The sequence below is a fragment of the Equus quagga genome, chromosome 4, assembly GCF_021613505.1.
Source record: "Equus quagga isolate Etosha38 chromosome 4, UCLA_HA_Equagga_1.0, whole genome shotgun sequence".
Lineage (NCBI taxonomy): Eukaryota > Metazoa > Chordata > Mammalia > Perissodactyla > Equidae > Equus > Equus quagga.
In genome coordinates, this window is record NC_060270.1 from 32,889,411 (window position 1) to 32,912,124 (window position 22,714).

The 22,714-nt window shown below is 37.0% G+C and overlaps 1 protein-coding gene across 1 annotated transcript in view; it reads right to left on the minus strand.

The window, feature by feature from the left end:
- LOC124238649 (tumor protein 63-like) overlaps nt 1–19,221 on the minus strand; it is a 90,314-nt gene extending 71,093 nt beyond the window's left edge. The window contains exon 1 of the mRNA XM_046659832.1: nt 19,099–19,221. Coding sequence (XP_046515788.1) covers nt 19,099–19,160 — 62 coding nt within the window. The 5' untranslated portion in view covers nt 19,161–19,221. The remainder of the gene's footprint in view (nt 1–19,098) is intronic.
- Nucleotides 19,222–22,714: the final 3,493 nt, after the last annotated feature.

A 22,714-nucleotide genomic window follows, 5' to 3' on the forward strand; every position in this document is an offset into this window, starting at 1 on the left:
AGGAATAACAACCTGTGAGCTCCTTACATGTTGGAGTTAAACCAGAAGTCTCCCTAACTAATTTCTAAAGATTTTACCGAGGCAGATGTCTCAATTTTTATTTAATTGTGTTCCAATAGACTAAAAGTAGCTTTTAAAATTATCACTAATATTCCTTTCAATCGCGCAAATTCTGCGTCCATGAGAAGGTTGGCTGTGGCATTTCTTCCTAACTGATGATCAAGACTTGAAATCACTATAAAATTCACTGAAGGCTGCTACAGTTCAAGATCCCATGATCTTCTCACTCAGGTGTTCTCAGTGGAATGCAAAAGCTAAAATTTGGCTTCTCTCCACTAACTCAATTAAGATCCCTTTCAGCTCATCAAGCTAAACAAAAAATTACGTTATGGGCATGTGACAATGGAAAATAAGAGGACGTGGATGAAAGAGTTGGGCCAAGAAACTTCACGTCGAAATCTTAGTGTAAGGTATCTCAGCACATGAGACATTTCTACATAATTAGGCCATTAATGCAAATATAAAGGGCTTTGTAATTTCTGGATTTTTTTAACTTATTTATTCTACTGACCATAAAGGTTTTTTTTAGATAGTTAGATATTTTTGTAAAAAGCTATTACAACATGGGCATATCTGAGAAATCTAGTCTCTAGCAAGTTCAACATTAGTAATTTCATATCTCTCCCACTAAGACTCAGCTGGAAAATACTTCTTAAAATTAGTTTATTCGGGGGCCAGCCTGGTGGCATAGTGGTTAAGTTTACACACTCCGCTTTGGGAGCCCTAAGTTTGCAGGTTTGGATCCCAGGCACGTACCTACACACTGCTGATTGAGCCATGCTGTGGTGGCATCCCAAATACAAAATAAAGGAAGATTGGCACAGATGTTAGCTCAGCAACAATCTTCCTCAAGTGAAAAGAGGAAGATTGGCAAGGGATGTTAGCTCAGGGCCAATCTTCCTCACCAAAAAATAAAATTAGTTTACTCCAAAATAAAAATACATACACCAAATATTTGTACACATATTTCTTAAATAACACCTCAGATACTTTTATGCTTTAATATCAAATCCAGTAAACAATAATCATAAATTTATTCTAAGATTAAACTGATCTTCCTGTCCTATAACATCTAAAAAATATATAACCTATCTTCTTCCACATACATTTCCATTTTAGTAATCTATTTTTTCGTTTAACCATGAATGATCCTTGTCATTTGTTTATTTGGAACTATTACAAGTTTCTTTTTAAAAATAAAAAACTTGGTGTTAACATTCTTTTACTTAATATTTATTTCAAATGTTTAGAGGGAAACTTCAACTGATTTTGTACTTTAAGACGTTTTACTGGCAAATGGGTCTCATGCTTTTCACAGCTTTTAATAGGTACAAAGTTGTCTCACAAATAAATGGGAGATTAGGAATATAGCATTTACTATGAATAACATAAACAAACATAAAGAAAGCATTTAATCATCATTTGATTCTTTAATCTCTTCAGCCTTAGTGGAGGGTGGGCTGAAATTCAACCATTTCTCCCTCAAGCACAAAGGACCACATGAAAGACTTGAGATTCTTCTCCCTAACACACTCTTTTGGCGCTAAAATAACAAAGACTAAGAATCTGTTTAGATTTAATCCCTTAAAAAATATAAAGGTTAGAGATAAGTAGAAAAGCACTTATTATAAATGAAACACAGTTTAGGGCAAAACTTTAAGAAAATTAAACGGCAAAGAATTTTTGCTTAACAAGTACAGTTCAAGAAAGCTTGCCTACCATATATCCAAAAAGGTCTAGTTTTAGGTAGACTCAAGTGAGCCATCTGGAAAATTAGGTTGAGTATTATGATAAAAGCAACAACACGATACAATGATTTGAAAAGAAAACTGTACTTGTTTCAACCAGTTTAAATTTAGCAGATAAATCTATTGAGCAGAGTTTAGGACAATTACATAAGATAACTCATAATAGTGACATAGAATGAGGAGAGCTCAGGTACTGAGAAATAAGATTCAGTGCTTTTTGTGAGTAAAACAAAAATATAGTGGATCTCATTGGCAAAGTCACCAAAAGAGACAGAGATGATCTCAGGCCAAAAGCAGAGTGAAATCTGATCAACTATATTAACGTATCTGAAGGAAGAATGTGCTAGTGGGGTGGAGAAATTGTTGGTTGTTGGCCAGGGCTGAGGAATAAGAAGAGAGGAACATTCTGTGGGGTCTCCAGCTCTATTCTGGCACTTGTATATTCTGGCCCAAGCACATGAGTATTTATATGGTCTTTTTAGTGTATGTATCTTATGGAGTTAGCTTTATGGAGATGAATATGTCAGACTATCAAATTATCCCTTTATCTCCCATTTTTCTGCTGTGCCATATTCATCTAGCAACATTCAGAATCTGATTTGCTATCCCCTACAATATGTCTACAGGAGAAGAATACGTTCCACAGCCAACAGAAGCTTGTTCAAGATCATCATATTTCTCATTGTAAGAAGTAATACATTGGCTTTCTATTTTCATATATCAATTTCTGAGTGTTTGCTTAATCAAGAAATTGATCTTGTGCTGAAATATCAGGCTTCTAAGCTTTCGAGGTTGAGAACCAACTTTGGACTAACATATACTCACTCAGGTAATGCCATGCTGTGGCCAGATACCCTTCTACAGATGACACCCAAGCCCCAAATGAGGTCCATCTCCATAAACTTCAACAATTCTGTTGGTCATATTTGAAATATATCCTTGATACTACCACTATTTACCATCTTAGAACAAAGCACCATCAGCTTTTATCTAGAACAATAGCTCTGAGACTTTGTCTCTACAAGACTATTTCCCACATAGCACACAGCTAAAGTGATTGTTTAAAACAAAAGACAAAATAAAATCTTTATGAGAGAAAAATCAATCCTTCTTTATACCCACCCTCCACAGCCCTGCTCCCTAATAATTGGTCTCATCTCTTATCTCTCTGTTCTTGCTCACTCTGTTCCAGCCAATTTGATCTCCTTGCATTCCCTGCCTGACATTATCTTTTCCCTCAAGGTTCCTTCCTTATTCCATTCAGATTTCCACTCAAAGATCACCTCACCTGAGAGGCCTTATTAGATAACCATCCCATTTAATACAGTACTCCATCCAACCCTGTCATTCTCTATACCCTCATTTTTATGCAGAGACTTCCAACCATGCAACATGTTATGTGCTTATTTGTGGACTGAGGATATAAGTTCCGTGATAGCAGGGACAAGTGTTTGCCCACTAGTGCCTGGAATAGGGCTTGGCACATGGATGGTACTCAGTACATTCTTTTTTTGGGGGGGGGTGAGGAAGATTGGCCCTGAGCTAACATCTGTTGCCAATCTTCCTCTTTTTGCTTGAGGAAGATTGTCACCAAGCTAACATCTGTGTAAATCTTCCTCTATTTTATTTGGATGCCACTACAGCATGGTTTGATGAGCAGTGTGTAGATCCAAGCCCAGGATCTGAACCTGAAAACCCTGGGTGGCTAAAGCAGAGCATGTGAACTTAACCACTATGTCACTGGGCTAGCCCCAACTCAGTACATTTTTTAAATGAACAGTTGCAAGAGAGAAATACGTAATAACAAAAAGTCTCTTTGATTAGATTCAAGGTGTCTAATCCTGCCTTTGCCCTCAGTTAGGCATCCGTGTGATGTTCAGCAAGTCACTAGCTCGCTACCTTCAGGTTATCTATAAAATGGAACTGATAATAGCTATGTGGCTCAAATACGGTGTGTGAAAGGGTTTTACATGATAAAATCCTGAACATCTATGAGGGATTTGGACAAATAACATGTCCAGGCTTACAACCAGGATAGGTAGCAAAGTTTAGTAAGAACACTAAATTCTGAGTGTGAAATGCTGACTGTAAGTCTCGATTCCCCCATTGACCAGCCCTGTTACTTTGGGTCAGTCATTTTTCTAGCGTGTTTTTTTTGTTTGTTTTTTGGGGGTTTTTTTCGCTGAGGAAGATTAGCCTTGAGCTAATATCTGTGCCAATCTCCCTCCACTTTATATGTGGGTTACAGCCACAGCATGGCCAACAAGTGGTATAGGTCTGTGCCTGGGATCTGAACCCATGAACCCAGGCTGCTGAAGTGGAGTGCTGTGAATTTAACCACTACACCACTGGGCTGGCCCCTCTAAGCCTCATTTTTAATCCTCGTTAAGCCTCATTTTAAGTCACATTTTACTGATGAAAGAGAAAACCTCTTTCTCTTTTTCACTAAGAGTTTTTCACTCATTTTAAAGAAATTGTATCTTCCTCATCAGGAAAAGCAACATAAGCAACAGTGACTAAGGATTTTTTATGAACTGTTTCTCCATAATTCATTCAGCCTACAGTTGTTTACTGGGTATCCACGTGTGCCAGTCTCTGTTCCAGGTGTTTGGGATGAGTCAGACAACATCCTGCCCTCATGTTGCTTACTTTCCAGTGTGGAGAGACAGATAAGAAACAATGAACATAATAAATGAGTAAATTAAATAGTATTTTGAAAGGTGATGTGTGTTACATAAACAAATAACATAGTAAGGAAGTAGAGATTGGGAATGTGTGAAGGGAAGGCGGTCAGGTCACAATTAAATAAGAGGCCATGACATTTGAGCACACACTGTCATTGAAAGGCATTTTTTCTCTTTTTCCTTCTCCTCTTACTCTGCTCCCTTCTCTTCCTCCACCTTCTCCTCTTTTTTCTTTTTGCTTAAAATTTTGAAACTATACTATAAATGTATTTTGCATAATATTATGGAAACTATGCATTCCTACTGGATTAGCAGATTGTAATAATATATCTTTGAAGAAATATTATTGTAAATACCCTTTGAAATTAGTTATTTAACCTTTCCATGCAGAAATCTGTAAGCTTCTTAATTACAAAGTGCAGTTGATCTCTTGGGGTCTCTCAATATCATTCTCTTAAAGAAAACAATATTTCCATTACAGATGAAATTTTAAAAACTCATGGATATTCTTTAGTCCACTTGCTTTGAAACTCATGATTTTTAGTGCTGATTTTTCTATTCTTGGAAATTGCTGTAGCAAGGGGGTGGAGGGAAGGCAGAGGTCTTTTCTGCTTTTTTAAGACAATGTCCCCTCATTTGGCTTCCACTTTCCTAGCAGGACTGAATACCCAAATGACCAAGCAGCTGGACCGTGCAGGATGAGGGAAATGGCAAAATGGATGGCAGGTTTCCTGAGAACCAGTCATATAGAGTTTGCAATGGCTTTCTGGGAGAGCACAATCAATTGATCCTCTCGGTCAGCCCTGTGGATTGTAGTGTACGACTAAACAAAGCCACCAGAAGACGACCTGTCGAGCTGGGCCCTCTAAAAGGGAGGTTACTGAAATTAGATTATAGGTCATATTTAATAATTTTGGTCAACTGATCATCAGAAAACTTAGTCATATGAACCAGTCATCGTCTTAGCACAGATATTATCACTTTTAGAAATTTTTAATACCCCAGGGGAGACCTAATTTTTTAGGGCATGACTAATTAAGAAAAAGTCCAGAATGACAAAATAGTCATTTTTAGCCTAAAATTTTAAACTGAACAACCACATCAGCATTTGAGTGGCTATCTGATTACAGTGACCCTCCTCCTTGTGTAAAAAAAATCCACCTGCAAGTTGGCATCAAACATTGGTGTCTATCAGGACTTCTGGAGTTCTTGGAAGTGACAAAGTGCTAGACAAATGCTATTATTTATAGTCTGTCCCTGTTCAATGAAAAAGATCCACGAGCTGCTGCTGCCAAGAGTAGCATTAGTTACCCAGCCTGACAGCTTCATCTCAGGGTTCTCATTGGTTGAGACCGAATAGAAATCTTTGGGCAATGAAAATCCCTTGTGACTAGAGAAGCCTATTTCAGACCCAAGCTGCCTTTTGTTTCCAGCAATGTTTGCACTATACACATTCTCACATGGCTGGACATGAGGACCAAAGCCATTTTGTCAGGAAATAAATTATGGGTGTGGTCTGCAACCGTCTCTAGTATCAAACCTGGTTCATTTGCCTTTCTCACTTTTATTTTCACCTTTTTTTTCCTACGATTTATTTCTGTTGTTATAAGGGGGCCAATTCTAATTAGTCAAGTTCCTGCCTGCCTTATATCTTCAATTTGGTCCTTCACTTGGTCTGAAACAATGTATTATGGGAGGAAAAGGTAGATGAAGGGGAGGGAACAAAAGTACAAAAATGTGGAACAAAAATATTTCAACTGAATTAAAGTCATTACTGAATGCCTACTATGCATAGGACTCAATGTTAGCCACAGTATATACTCAGGAATAATTAAAAGCTTAGTCATTTAAGTAAGTGAATATAAATACCTTAAGAGAAATATAAATAAAGTTGTATGGCATATCAGAAAAGGAATATAACACATTATTTGTGATGATAAACAAAAGGTTTACCCATTCATTCATTCACTCATTCATTTATTGTGCATTTGTAAGGTACCTACTGTATACCCTCAGAGAACGTCAAAATAAACAAGACAGGCCCTGACCTTGAAAGTTGTATAGGTGAGTTCTCAAACTTCAGTGTGCATCAGAATCCCCTGAAGAGTGTGTTAAAATACAGATTGCTGGGCCACAATGCCAGGTTTCTTGATCCAGCAGGGCTTGAGGGGGCCAGAGAATGTGCATTTCTAACACATTCCAAGGTGCTGCTATTGCTGTGTTCCCAGAGTCACAGCTGGAGAACTGCTAGGCTAGAGCGATGCTTCTCAAATTTAACAAGTTTGTGAATCCCCTTGAGTTATTGTTAAAATACAAATTCTCATGTAGTAGGACTGATGTGGGCCCCCAGATTCTGCATTATTCCATTATGTGCTCCACTTTGAGTGGTGAGGATCTCGTAGGCAGACAGAAACTTGTAGTAAATATACACAAGAGACATTATGAAATAAATAGAAATTAAGACAAACCTTCAAGAAGGGATTGGGTTTTGGCAGAGGAGATTGTGAGGATGTGCAGAGGGAACAGGTTCAGCATAGGCTAGGGGTGTGAGAAGTGAGGGAACGATAGACTGTGACCAGAAGGAAAGTGTAAGATGGTATGATTGGGGACCAGAATAACTTTAAGTAATGATGAAGTCCAGGAAATAGTTGTGAAGATGGGAACTTGAATGGAGTGGAAATGGGAGCTCCTCAAGTTGAGGAAGCTGAGGAACTGTGAGACTCCATTGTAGGAAGGTCTTCAAAAGGATACTGGAGTTCCCAAAGAGTTGGCCGAAGTAAAGAGGAAAATAGAGCCAAGTTACAGAAGAGAATACACGAAAAATCACTGTATTGCTATGAAGTTCAGTAAATCACTTTGATGGCAGAGGTTTCAGAAGACACGAGATTGCTGAGTAATAGAGGGTAAACAGTGATCTGAAAACAGCAATGTTGTACAAAAAATACCTTGGTTTCTTCTCTTGGCTCTCTGAATGAAAAGGAGTACGTGTAGGATACTGCTTCTACTGAAGAGCAATGAACATTATGGGTGTTTTCAGAGAAAGAACAGCTTTCAGTTAAGACAAGCTGGCAGAGGAGCAAAATGAAAAAAAGGTCAAAGATGGAGGGAAAAATTTGTTCAAAAGATGATGGCAAGTCAAAATACTATACTGGAAAAAAAGTATCCCATTGGTAGATGGAAATGGGAAAAAAGTAGGATTAATCTGAATAGAGTTGAGAGTATGAGGAAGAGAATTCTAAGTCAGCTAATTTCAAAAACAGAAAATAGGAAACGAGAGGTTTGTGAGTTATCAAAGGCAATGGGGAGCAAAAGCAGTGAATGAAAAAAAAAAAAAAACAATTAAAGGACAGTTTTTGAAGTAAGTGCTCCCAAGTTTCCAAACTGGGCAATTCCAAGCTTTCAAAGTTGAAACTTTGTGTGTTAGGTCCTAGGCATTATGACTGAAACTCATTTATTTCCAGAAGTATAATAGATTATCCTCAAATTTGGCTTTCCAGGGTTGTATTAATGGTAAAAATGACACTTGGTAACATTTTCCCTCTTTAGATTCAGACTGTTTTTCTAGAACATTAAAATGATTAGTTTTGAGGGTCTCTAAGAATTAAAAAAAACTTATGACAAAAATCATTCCAGTGAATTTAATGAGAGTTAATTAAGGTACTGACCAGACAAAAATAAAGGAAAAATCAGTATACTACTCATCTCCACCAGTATCTAGCTGTTTTAACCAGGGCAGATTACACAGCCTCTCTGTGCCTCAATTTCTTCATCTACAAAACAAGGATAATATGAGCTACACCTATATAATGCTTACTATAATTAACTCATTTACTTCTCAAAGCAAGGCAGTCAGATAGGTAGTGGTATTATCATGTTCATTTATACAAGAGAAAACAGACACGGGGAGATTAAGTTAGGAGATCTAACAATTGGCAGAGGGAGAATTTGAACCAAGGCACATTGGTCCCCAAATCCAGTCTCTTAAACGTTATACTGCTTTCTCTTGGTTAGCAATAGATAATACTAGGAAATACCTCTTAAGGTGGTTTGAGGATTAAACGTGTAAAATTAAATATACAAAGTGCTTAGAACAGTTTTTGGCACATGGTAAGTATTCGATAAATACTAGATACTTAGCTGTTTATGTCTCAGCTCACTTTCTAAAAGTACAGGATCAAAAGTTGAGATCTTTGAAAATTAGTAATTATGGTTTCTGTAGTTGCCCTAGTTAATAAAACAGTACTAATTAAAACCACATGTCATTTTACATCAACTAAATCAGCAAAGTTTAAAAATAATGATGTCTAAAACTGAAACTCTTTGGCAAAATACGTTGGCACACCCTTTTAAATAGAAACGTTTTCCAGAAACTTGAAAAAGTATATACCCTCTTATTTGCCAACCCTCTCACTTCTTAGGTAGTAGCATATTGTGGGGAAAACAGCAAAGTGTCTAGGTCAGATAGTCTTGGGTTCTGACTCTGGGGAGAATGAAAATGCAAAGAGGTTCTTCCACTTACTAGTTAAGTCACTTCGGTTAAATTAGGTATCTCTCTGAGCATCATTTTCTTCATCTGCAAGCTGGAGATATTACTTAGCTAAAAAAAAATGTATTATATGAGATAATGCAGGGAAATTACATGGCACTTTGTATGGACTGAATATGTATTAGTTTACTTTCCTTAAATATTTGTTCCATGAAAAGATCCTAAGAAAATAACTCAAAAGAGAGGTGGCTATATAATATTTTTAATTTATAATAAAAATTACAACCAACTTAAATGCTCAATAAGGGAAATGATAAAAGTATTACGTTGCATTGATATGATGAGAACCTCATGCAGTTACTTATATGATAAATGCAAAAATATGTGACAAATGAAAAGTTCTTATGTAATTTATATAATGGATAAAACATTAAAATTACTTTATGATTATAACTTCTATGCGTAAAAAAAATTATGGACCTAGAAGACGATGTGAAAAATAATTGTTTTACTAGACTTTTCTTTGTTGGCTTCCACTATTGTTAAAAACGTGTCACATGTCTAATAATTCTTGGTATCAACTCACAAGTACTTTTATCTGAATATGTTTCACCTGAGAATACATGAAGTGCCCTGACATTTATGTTTCTATCTGAGCTTCAAAGATTTTCCTTTACCTCACACTTAATTCAGATGATTCTAGAAGCAGATTTGCTACAGTAAAAACAAGTACTTAAAAATCTGGAACTCGTAAATTTCTTATTATATATTCAATATCTACCATTTAGTAAATATTTGCTGATTATTGAATAGTTTTGTAGTTTACAGTGAGATTGAACTATTTAAGGCATTATCATTTCCCTTTTTCTATTCCTCCTTGTCATCCCAACCAACAGTATTTATTTAAACATTAGCTAATTTACAAAACTCCTTTAAAATGTGCTGAACAACTCAGATAAACTAGTTACTGAAAAGCAGTTGTCCTATAAAACCCAAAAGTCATAGATTTTGTCAGTTTTATTTATGTGTTTTTATTTTTTGATATGTTGCTGTCATAATTTCTTACTTTTACTTACAAAATGCTCTAATTTCACTTCTGCAGAGCAAAGCTCAAACTGGTTGAAAAACAAAGCACTTTGGGCTATTTTTAGCTTTTTTAGGTATATTCTGTCTTCCCAAGAAGCAAAAAAATAGAGAGCATTTATGAAAAACAGATTGAAAGGGAGGGAGAAAAGTAGAGAGGAAAAAAATGAGCTTTCCCCTTTACTGCTTTGAGGAATTCAAGACTTAGAGGTAAAACTGTACATAAATTTTATGTAAGAAGTTAAGGTGGGACCTCAAATCCCAGAGAGAAGGGCCGGTAGTGCGTTCATAGATAGGGCAACACTGAAGGCGTTTGCTCAGAAGACACGCTTAAACACGTTTAATAAAGTGTGTCAGTGCAAAGGCAACATTAAGGATAGCCTACATTTGCACCAGTAGTAACTTGAAGAGAAGTCATTCAAATATTTCAAGTTTTAGTGAAGAAAACTCAAAGCCACATCAGCCTCTATAGGATACAAAGAATTGCTTATGCAGGTGCAAAGATTTATTATACCAGATAGTATCAATTATGATGCTAAAACAGTTCATTTTGACCCAGAAGTCTTTTGATTGCTCATAATTTAGTTTGAAAATGCTGTCAAGCAGAAAGTTAGCATTCATTGCTTGAGATAACAAAAGTGTTAAAAAGAATAATAAAATGGAAACATACATCTTATTAGCACTTTTTATTTAGAGGAGGTTGCAGTGTCATGGAAAGGTTGGAAGAAAGTGTTTTCTCATTGAAAGCCTTAATAAATACATTATAATTATTTATATAGTTAAGAAGTAAATGACACTATTGAATTCAAGCACCAAAATGGAAGTTTCACTGAACCAGAAAAAGAAACGAAGAAAGAAAAGCTAATAATGAATTTCAAATAAAATAGTTAAAGCTTGGTATTTTTAAGGAAGCTCTAAAAACTGACTATCTTGATGAAATATCAAGATATCATAGGGGGATAAGTTAAACGCAATCAACAGTCTTAAGGCATAACGTACTTGACTTTAGAAGCAAAAGTCTCTGTTTCAGTGTTACCCCATCATGAATTTGTATGTATTCTCTTATTTATTTCAGTCTACACCACCATCTGTGAAAAAGCTCACATTAAAAATCACTCTATGGGCCAGTCCAGTGGCTGAGTGGTTAAGTTTGCATGGTCTGCTTTGGTGGCCAGGAGTTCACCAGTTCAGATCCTCGGTGTGAACCTACATACGGCTCATTAAGCCATGCTGTGGTGGCATCCCACATACAAGAACTAGAAGGACTTACAAGTAGGATACACAACTAGGATATAAGTATTGGGGCTTTGGGGACCAAAAAAAAGAGGAAGATTGGAAACAGATCTTAGCTCAGGGCCAATCTTTCTCATCAAAAAGAAACAAAAAACCTTTAAAAAAAAATCTACTCAAGGTAACCATGTGACTGATTAAACTATCACACCAGCTTCCAATTTTGTACTTCTTGACTCAAAATGCTTTGTCAGTCTTAATACTATTGTGATGCTGGTTTTGCCCTCAATTATGAGAGAGCTGCCTGAGTTAATGGAAAATGAGAATGTGTGTTTGCTTGTTCAACTTGACAAATTGTTCACTCACTTGAAACAAAAGAAAAACGTACTGGAAATTTGAAAGTAGTACGGGGATTTTGAGCCCTTGCATTTCTTCTCTAAGCTTAACAATGTCAGTCTGAACTTCAAAGAGTCTAATTCGTAATAAAAAGAAAGTCAGATACAAATGGAGAATAGAAGGCAAACAATAAGAATAGAGTGATAATTAATTCTCTCTAAGTTATCCCCCAAATATTATGGCTTAAGGTAAAACAGAAATGTTAATAACTGTCATTTCCAAAACCTTGACTAACCAATAAGTACACGTCGCCCCACGTCCATTTCTCATCCTATTTTAAATGGAACAAAGTGACTTTCAGAGGTTGGGAAGTGCATAATTACACAGATCCAAGCCTTTGGACTTTGATCATAATTATAGTGCTTTATCCATCCATCACTTGTTGCTTGAGGACTATTCCTTCGTGAGTTCTTTAAAGGAGATAGAAACCCTGTCAGGACAAATTTGAGCTGCAAAACAGCTCATCAGAAACTTGGCTCTCTTGACTTGAAACAGATTGAAAATTGCCACTTTAATCTCACAATCCGTTTGGCTTTTAAGTAAAGTGAGACAGAGTCTCTCTTCGGGAAGGCATGAGTCTCTGCTGTTCATATCACTGGGTGCCTTTTTATGAGCTTCTATTGGGATGTTGGGTCCAAGTGTACCTCACTGTAGGAAGTGGTTCTCAAAACTAGGTGTGCAAACACACGAATCATCGGGGTTGCTTGATAAAAATGCTGATTTTGCATTCTCTGCCTCCCCCATCCGCAATTTCTCAGAGGGAGGCATCAATGTGATTGTAAACTGAAAATAAACTGGGAATCTGATAGCACTAAAAATTCCGGAGCTGTTTTCCCAAGAGTGGTCTGAGAACTACGTCAATAAAAATTGTCAGTGTTTACGCTGCAATTCTCAGGCTCCACTCAGACTTACCAAAGCATAGTCTCAGGGTGTCTATGGAACAGCTCTTGGAATTCCTGACAACATCAGAAGTAGACATGTATATTAATGGTGTTTTCCTGAATCTGAATTTGGGGTGTACAGTTTCAGTTGTCATTTAAGAGACAAATATACCTCTGTGTAAAGCATTTTGAGGAACTTTCACAGATGCTACTAACAAAAATCACCCTCCCCATTTACTGCCTCCGGGGTGGGTGCTTTGCACTTGCAGGCTCCAGGCCACATGTCCCGTGTCCGTCTGCCCTTCCTCGTGCCTCTCTATTATTTCTATGCACTTAGTTCTACTTGCATTTCCTAAGGTCTAGGATTGTGTCTTACTCAATCTTCTACCTTCTCCACTTAGCACCCAAAAATAAATAGATAAATAAGTTCATGGAATACTTTAGTTAAATAAACAAATCAAAACAAAAAATAATTTTAGTTTCCATCTCTGCAATTTGGGGATAAAAATCCTTTACCTGGTGAATGAGTTTCCTACTGCCGCTGTAACACGTTACCACAAGTTTAACAATTTTTTTTAAATATATTTTTTTCTTTTTTTCTCCCCAAAGACCCTGGTACATAGTTGCATATTTTCAGTTGTGGGTCCTTCTGGCTGTGGCATGTGGGATGCCGCCTCAGCATGGCTTGATGAGCGGTGCCATGTCCGCGCCCAGGAGCTGATCCCTGGCGAAAACCTGGGGCGCTGAAGCAGAGCGCACTCAACCGCTCGGCCATGGGGCTTGCCCCCACAATTTTAACAATTTAAACTTACAGCTTAACCAATACAGATGTATTGTCTTACAGTTCTGTAGGTCAGAACCCTGAGACGGGTCTTGCTGGGCTGAAATCAAAATGTTGGCAGGGCCGTGCTCCATCTGGAGGCTGGAGAGGAAAATCTGTTTCCTTGCCTTTTCCAGCTTCCAGAGGCTGCCAGCCTTCCTTGGCTCACGACCCACTTCCATTTTCAAAATCTGGTGAGTTTTTTATTACATCAAATCACTCTGACTCCTTTTCTACTTCTCACTTCCGCTTTTGAGGGCTCTTGTGAATACATTGGCTTCTCATGGATAATCCAAAATAATCTACCTATCTTAAAGTCATCTGATTAGCAGCCTTAACTCCATCTGCAACCTTCATTCCCATTTGCTGTGTAATATAACATATCCCCAAGTTCTGTGGATCAGGACATGGCTATCTTTGGAGGCCATTATTCTGCCCACCACACCTGCCCGCCTCCCAGGTGGATCAGACACAATGTATTGGGAAACACTGTTAACCGTAAAGTTCTCTGCAGATCTAATGAAATACATTCTGTGCAGTAGAAATAGTATCGAAGGGGGAGTCAAGAGACTTGAATTCCAGACCTAGTTCTGCTACTATTTTGTTGTGTGATCTTGGGCAAATCTCTTACCCCTTCTGGGATTCAGATTTCTCAGTTCTAAAGTATAAGAATTGAGAGAAACAAGGTCCTATCAAGACCCGTATTGATCATTGTTCTTAATTTAAAGATGATATAGAGCAAAACGGAACTTCAAGTATGCCTACATGAGGACACAGTTGTTGTTCAGAAGGCATCCCCACTCTGCAGGTATGCTATACACACAATAGTAGAACTGAGCAATACACTAAGGGGATGCACTTCGGAGTTTAGTTGGGTTCATATTTAATTCTCAAAGTCCTAGTTGTGAATAGCTGGTTGTGATCAAAGGTTGTTATTCCCACTTACCTTATGAGGAAACTTTGATTTCGATAGCTTAAGTGATTTCATGAAGTTCTCATAACAAGTTAGCGGTGGAGTTGACTGTTATCTAGATCTTTTGACAAGTCCTACGTTCACTCAATTAACACACTTCCCTTCCTCCCTGCCATTTAACTGCACTCAGCTCAGGAGCAGCATACAGAATTATAACACATCACACTTTAGGCTAACCACAGTTGGGCATAAAGGTCTTTTGAAACTTATTCTTGTGAAAATTGTAAGGATTTGAACTGTTTTTCTTTGTTACAACTGATGGATACATTAATCCCTGTTGATAAGCCGTACCTTCACATTTCTTTATGAAACAATTCTTCCTGCCTTCTGCCTCGCTTCACTTCAAGTACTGATATAAACAATATACAAAGACTGCAGCATGTTGGCTCATTCTTGTCAGTCAAACGATTATGGAGATACTGAAAATGAGTGGATTAGCCTTACTAAAAACTGCTTTGCACACTGAAATGGGTGGATACATCCTTTATCTCACATCAGAAATTATATCATATTATTATATGTTATAGCAATTTTGGAAGTCTTCATATGCACATAAACATCACTAGGGGAAAGTTTTTTATTTTTGTACTTGCCCTGATCCTGGCAGGAAAAACATCGCTTGAAACAAGAGCAGTTGAAGAGAGTTTAAGGAAAGGACTATTTATCAAGAGATAAGGGATATGGGAAGGCTTCTTGGAGTTGCCAGAGGCTGGGAATGGTGACCAAACCTAAGCTTGAAGGAAAGGGAGGGTGGGGACCAGTTCCTCAAACTCCAGACTCCTGAACCTGTCGCAAGGGCTTCTGACAGGACATGCAGCCTCAAGCACAAAACCCAACAGGGAGGTGGCCAGGGAAATATATACCCCAACTTCACTCTCCTCGTGCCCTCCAATCCCCTGCTAGCAGTGCCCACTGGTTGAACCCAAGAGGAAACCAGAGGAGAAAGGAACTGTCAATGCAATCTTTAGAAGTCAGCTTCCTAGAGTACAGAGCTAGAAGGAGAAGGATGGAGGACAAATGTGGAGAGGTAAGAGGAAGACACCCAACACAGAACCAGATCTGCCTTTATGTGATATTTGACAAATGAAATGATCTTCCACTATAAGTTCACTGTCACCACCCTTCCTTTTGGGATATATTTAGAAAGCACAGTTAATAAAGTTGACCTTTAAGCTAGTAAAGCATAAAATTCACAATCAATATGTAATTTACACAGGAAATACTTCTTACTCATCCATATCATACTTTAACATTTTGAGTTTCTTTTGAGAGTGACCGAGAGAAATAATGCAAAATCATATTACGAGTGGTTCAAATTGTAATGTTTCATTTTCTTTTATTTTTAGCCTGTAACTCTCACATTATTTCAAAATTTAATCTTGATTCATTTTTATCATTTTAACTGGTTTGTTTTTAAAATGATACTTTGAAAGAATTTAATCTGTCTTTTAGAATTACTTGGTTAAAGAATCCATTTTAAAAACTTGATGGCAATTCTAAAAACTAAAGGATGCAAGAAAGCCCAAACTATAACCCAAACAATAAATTGACAAAGATTTAGTTTCTAAAATGCTATATTTTAGACTCATCTTAAGTATTTACCTAATAAAAAATGAACAAACAGAACTCATTACATCTAGTTTTCATTTATAGGGAAATGGCAATTTACTCACTGGCTCGTATTTATTGAGCTTGCATAATTTCACCTATGATTTAATATTTTCATTAAAATTGTTAGCAATAAAATGATAAGACTTGGGATTTTGTCCACCTTCTCTTCTTCTTTATAATGGTCAGTAACATCAAAGAAGAAATCTAAACTCTATAGTTCAACTGCTCTTTTGATTTTCAGAAAAATTTTTGTAAAGACTAAAGTAATTTAGTGTCAACATCAGAGCACAGCTAAATGAATAATATGTCAATAGGTTCAGGCACAAAGGAAAAAAAAACAGAGGGTGAAATCTCAATTTTAACTGAGAGCATGATTACCATAGTACTTTGAAATATATATTAAAATTGGCTTTTGGGGAGTGGCATTAATATTCAGTAATAAATGATAATAGCATCTCTCATTTATGCTCTTCTGTGATAAAAGGAAATTCATGCATTAAGGTAGCTTGGAGTTAAAAATAACAAGGTATCCTGTTCTTTCCTTTTTTGAAAATTCTCTTTCATGACTTCTTTCTAAAGACAAGGTCAGGAAAAAGACAAATTTAACTATGTAGATGACTATGATTATGGAATGATTAAATTTGGTCTTTCTTAAAATAGATTTTGTAAACTGAGAACTACAAGCGTTGTCTGCTTAGAAAAACCAACTCAAACCCATTCACTCATTAGGCATCACAGAGAAAATTGTTTGATTCCTGCTTTGACAATATATACAATATCATAGATTTCTCACAGTGCATTTCACTTATTCATTCATTTATTCACTAAGTAGTATAGACAGGAAAATAGTAATAATTCAGTCCTTAAAATACACGACAAACAGTTAAAATGTTTGAAGAAAATATATCTGTTATTAAATATATAAGTACTATAGAGTTAAATAAATGAACATTACAGCCATATCTGATTCATTTTCGTATTTCAAGTGCATGGCAGCAAGCAGATGCTCAGCAACAAAGATTTTTCTGCTCTTTAATTCTATTTAAGTTTTCCTCACAAAAGGGAAGTATATAATCTTGACTGAAACAATTTATTAGACATATAAATGCTCCTCGACCACTCTGCACCTCAAGCTCACAGCTCCCCAACTTCCTCCCTCCTTTCCCCGAAAGTGACACCCACCATGATTAAAGCTCTGGGCATTCAGCAAAATTCAAAACTATTTTATTTAAAGTACTATTATTATTTTGAATTTGACAATCGGCCAAAAACTGGGATGAGATTTGCTCAATGAATTAACAGGTTGTTGGGACAATATTAAAAGCAATTTCCTTGTTTACTTATTTTTCCAGGCTTCTCTCAACAATAACTAGAAATGCCCCTACACAGAGGTCTACAGGATCGACCCACGGGTTGCTAGTCAACAAAAGAAAGTCCCTTCTAGAGTTGGGGCAGATCCAAGTACCAACTTTTCACAAGATGCTCTCGGGGGCCAGGGAGCCTGGTGGTCCAATGGTTAAATTTGGTGTGCCCCTCTTTGGCAGCCCAGGTTCAGTTCATAGTGTGGACCTGCATCATTCTTTGGGTGGCCATGCTGTGGCATGGACCCACATAGAAAATAGAGGAAGATTGGCACAGATGTTAGCTCAGGGCAAATCTTCCTCAGGAAAAAAACAAAAAAGATGCTCTCAAGGGAAGCATTATACTGCTGATGTTTCATCAGACCTGTCCTTTTAGAAATATTATTTCAAAAGATTTTTAGCAGAATAAAATATTTTGAGGCTGGAAAAAATTTGAGAACCAGAAAATCTTTGGTGTTTTTCTCTTTATCCACCCAATCCTCAACTTCAGCGAACTCTAAGTTTCAAGTTATCCAAGAACATAAACTCCAAAGCCATTTGTTTTTGCTAACGTTGTTGTTCACGGCAGACAGCAAGGCAGGAATCAAGTCACCATTCATGTTTCCCATTTCAACCTGGAAGACCACAAACTTGCTTCCTCTCTCTCTTTCCTTCCTTTTTCTCCCTCTCTTTTCCTTCTCTCTCCACCTTTCTGCCTTACTTCTCCTCTTCTGCTTTCTCCACAGCCCACCAGAAACCACACAAGGAAGAGAAACAAAAGTCGACATAGTCCACATGAATGTTCTACCTGGTCACAAATCATATTAATGAAAAAAGTCACACATCTTCCATAATTGCCCAGGCAATGCGACAGCAACAGCCCTGCCCAGAGAGCCCACTCCACTTCTGGGATGAGGCTCCAATAGGCACTGGTGGTGAATGACAAGTTAACCCCTTTGTGACCCCTCTGTTTTCAATACTCACAGGACCTCTCTCATTAGTCTTATAAAATAAAGTATGAAATTCCAACATCAAATCTCATGCTGTTAAATTAACAACATCACACTGTTACATACGACTTGAATATCTCTCATAACTTTATGACTGGAAAAACACTGTTCAGATTTCGTTTACTCGTTTAAAAATAGCATACTCTAATTTGAAACACATACGCACACACATCGTGCCTGCTCACTAATATTCCCTCTTACTGCAAGGCAAATGTTCCTTCCTACAAACATAAATAACATTCAGTATAATCATAAGTTTTAAAAGTCAGATTTGTCAAAAGATGATGTTTGTTATGAAACAAATCAAGAAGAAAATATTCCTTAGAGCCAAAATGACAAGCCACAATCTGTTTCGTATAACAATGGCTATTTATCTATTTTTTAATGTATAAATCAAAATTATTCTGTGTTTATTTTGCCTTGAAGATCATCCAAGGATTATTATATCCCTGTCCAATGAGATTTCATCTTCTTGGGTGGGTGAGTGCTGAGCAAGGCAAATAACAGATTTTAAACCTCTTAAATGGTGTGTTAATTTTTTAAGAAGCCATGGGAAGGATTGTCTTCAAACTTTTTGACAGTTTGTAGGTCCAGACAGAAACTAAAAAAGAAAATCAGAGAAGATGCCCAAAGACCACTTTCAGTCCACAGAAAGACAAAAATAATATCACCGTGCTCACAAACAAGGAGTTGCTCTTTGTATACGGCAGAAACACTGATAATACACAAGGCACTCCAACTAAGTTTGATAGAAGTTACGTCACGTTTAAACTCACCGCTGGATGTAAGGGTCGGGACAGTACTGTAGGGTGGCACACCGTGAAGTTTCAAAATTCATTTCCTTCAATTCTCTTTGATATGAACAAATGGAGAACAATTACATAACATATACACATATACCTGTGTATAGATAGATATAAAGCCAGGAGGCTAAAAGCAATAGGGTCATATGCTATCAGACATAGAAGTTTAGACACTTCCCCCTTCACACATATTTACAAAGAGGCGGAGTGTTTCTTGATTTTAGCCAATGAGATTCATCCAGTAACTAAAACATCAGAAACAGTCAAATCTTACCAGCTGGGCATCCTCTCTGAAGTCGTTCCTCCCCCTGTACCACAGCTTTAGAGTCCTTGACGTATAGTGACCACTCTTGGCAACTTGGAGGCATCTCTGGACTTCTGGTCTCTCTGGTGATTGGATGCTGGCATCAGTGGCATCAGAGTTTAATTTCAGCAGCCTGGACTTTTGTAACACAACTGAGCTGATCAGTGTCCACCCTGCTCCAGCTAATTAACGTTTCCCTGTATTTGCATACTGATTTGATTTGAAGACTTCTGAAACTGCTTCTGGAGCTAAGTTTTTTTACAGAGCTGCTTAGGGAGTTGTTTTTTTTTCATCTCCGCCTCCCCCTCCCCCTCCCCTTCATTCTCCCTTTCAGCCAACCGCCTGTTGTGGTCACAATCTCAAATAGCAAAGACAGGGAAATTCCTTGATTATATTTAACCTAGAACTCACTCTTCATCTCAGCTAAGAGAAAGAGATATCCATTCACATCCCTTTAGAAGTTTTGCCTGCCCCAAATAAAAGAAAATATCCTTTGTTGAGTTTTTTTAATATCCTACCTCAAACACACACACATAATTTGCTTAAAGTGATATTAAAATGGAAAATATTACCTTAGACTATTTTGAATTTGATAAATTTATTTTAAATTGCCTGTTAATGAAAACATTCTAGCTTATTTTAATTTCTGTTAGTCTGTGTCACTCTCTCATTTATGCCGTACTGTTTTTGCTAGCTTTGGTTTTGCTTTGACTCGACCGACTTTGGAGTAAAACCATTAAATTGTTTATATATCCAAAAATTAATATAGTATCAGAAAAGTGTACATACAGAATAATTTACTTCCTTTCTGAATATAGACTGTAAACCTATCCTGGTTTTGTGGATTTGGAAATTGAATGAAATATGATTCAGAAGCTAAATTAAAATAGACTCCAACAGAAAAAAAAAAAAAAAGCCAGTTTGTGTGCCCAAGTGTCACTAACACGGCAAGTTCACATTCTCCCTTCACTTCCTAATTACAGATCACCTGTAAACTGGTGACATCAGTAGTTGTCAAAGTTGTGAGACAATCTAAAGTTTTTTTCAGAGAAATTTGACATTTCCTTATAAGAAATTCTGGTTCAAAATGTGTTTCATAAAAATATTTTATTTGTTGCTCCAGCCGGGATAGAAGGGAGAAGCTATTTAAAACTTGACATTCTCTTCCCTTCTTAGCCTGAGAGTGTCTAACATCTGTGAATTGTGAAATTCACAAACATGCGGGCCTGAGCTCCAGCCAAATCAAACAGCTTGTTCTACAAAATGTGAATCTTGAAGGGAAGATCATTTTACTAATTAATTATAGATTTGTTAATTGAAGTTAAAGAGTTTGGCTTCACTCCCTGCTATTGGCAAATACAAATGACCAGAATATGCAAAGTTCTTAAATTGAAAATACTCAATTTTCTTTGGCCATGGTCAAGCTGTTCCATCACCTAGGGCCTTGCTTTTCCTGTTTATAAGATGAGAGGTGAAATAATGATGTCTATCGCTGTGCTTCTCGAACATTAATGCACCTGTGAGTCACATGGAAATCTTTTAATGCCCATTCTGGTTCAGTAGGTCTGGGGTAAGGCCTGAGACTGGATTTCTTATAAGCTCCCCGGTGATGCTGGTGCTGCTGGTCCGTGAATCACACCTGAAATAGCAAGACCTAGTGCTCTTATCAGGCCTGATATTTATTTCCTTCTAGGAAATAAGCAGAACTCTTCTAAATATTTTAAATTACCACCAGAGGCTCTAGACTCCCAAATAAATTATCAATTTGCAACCCTTCCTAGCATGTTTTTCATTTCAAAAGGTTTATAGCCTAAATTTATAAAAAGAGACCATTTAAAATGTATGCTGTGACATCAGTATTTCCTACAAAAAATTCCTAAATTTACTTAGCTAAGAGGGACAAATGTTAAATGGCGAAAAAATTTATACAAGTAATTATAGAAAATATTAGTTCCTATTGTATTGTAGAAATAGATGCAGAGAGTTACCTTCACTGAGGGCAAAATGGCAAACTTTCTAGGATTCAACAGCACACCAACAGCACCAACCATCCACCACCTGGGAAAATAAGTGACAATTATACTATAATTACCATAATTGCCACTTATATTTATATTACATCCTTCTTCCCGCAGGGGACTCAGATTACTCTACAAATGTATAAATTATTTCATTGGTGTGCAAGTTAGATGCTTTTCTAGTGCCTTAAATCTTTTAGGAAGAGATTGAAATAGCATAAGATGCACAGACGCCTAGGAGAAGGCAGTTGCCTTTGTGACCATGACCTACATGTTTGAATGATGTTGTTTGTGAAGACTTTTGATTTGTATGAAGAAGACGAAAAAGTAGAGAGTTAGGGGAAACAGCAGCATTTAGGGTCTGGAACTGTGGACATGATGTGAGAGAAAGGGACCCTTTCTCCTTCTCAGCTCCTAGCAAACAAGAATGTGAGTTCTGCCAAACTCAGGTATTCCAAACACAAACCTTTCTTGCTTACATCCATGTGAATTTTTTCACAACTTCTCTCCTTTATGCACTCCAGCCACTAGGTTACATACTTTTCTGGTTGCTTTCCTGCTTTGGATCATATTTTGTTCTCCATCCAGAATGTATTTAAACCCCATCTGCATATATCCACATCTCACAAATCCATCAAAGAATAGGAAGACTTTCCCGTTCCTATAGCTAAAAGGAAGCTCCCCCACCTCTAATGTCCTAGATCATTATAACTGCAGTTGTGTATGAGAACTTGCTACTTTCTTCCTGAATTTGACCTATTTTTGCATAAGAACTGTCTGCTGTACCGTGAACAACTTGAGGGTGGGTTTGCTATCTGATTCATCTCTGTAGCTCCAGGGACTACAGAAATATGGCCCACTGGATGAATAACATGCTTATATCATTGCAAAAATTATCTAATATTAAGTATTGTATGTGATTTAAAAAGAGCTTCCATAAAATACTTGACTTTTAGAATCAACTTTATTGAGGTATAATTTACATACAATGAAATTCACTAATTCTAAGTGTTCAGTTTGAGGAGTTTTGACACATTATATACCATGTACCCTCCACCACAACCAAGGTATAGAACCTTCCATTTCCTCCAAAATTCCCTTATACCGCTTTGCTGTTAATCTTTCCTCACTGCTGGCCCTAGATAATCATTCTCTTGCTTTTTGCCATTATATATTAGATGTGCATTTTCTAGAACACCATCATCCACTACAACTTTCTGTGTTGAAGGAAATATTCTATACTTTCACTGTCCAACATGGTAGCCAC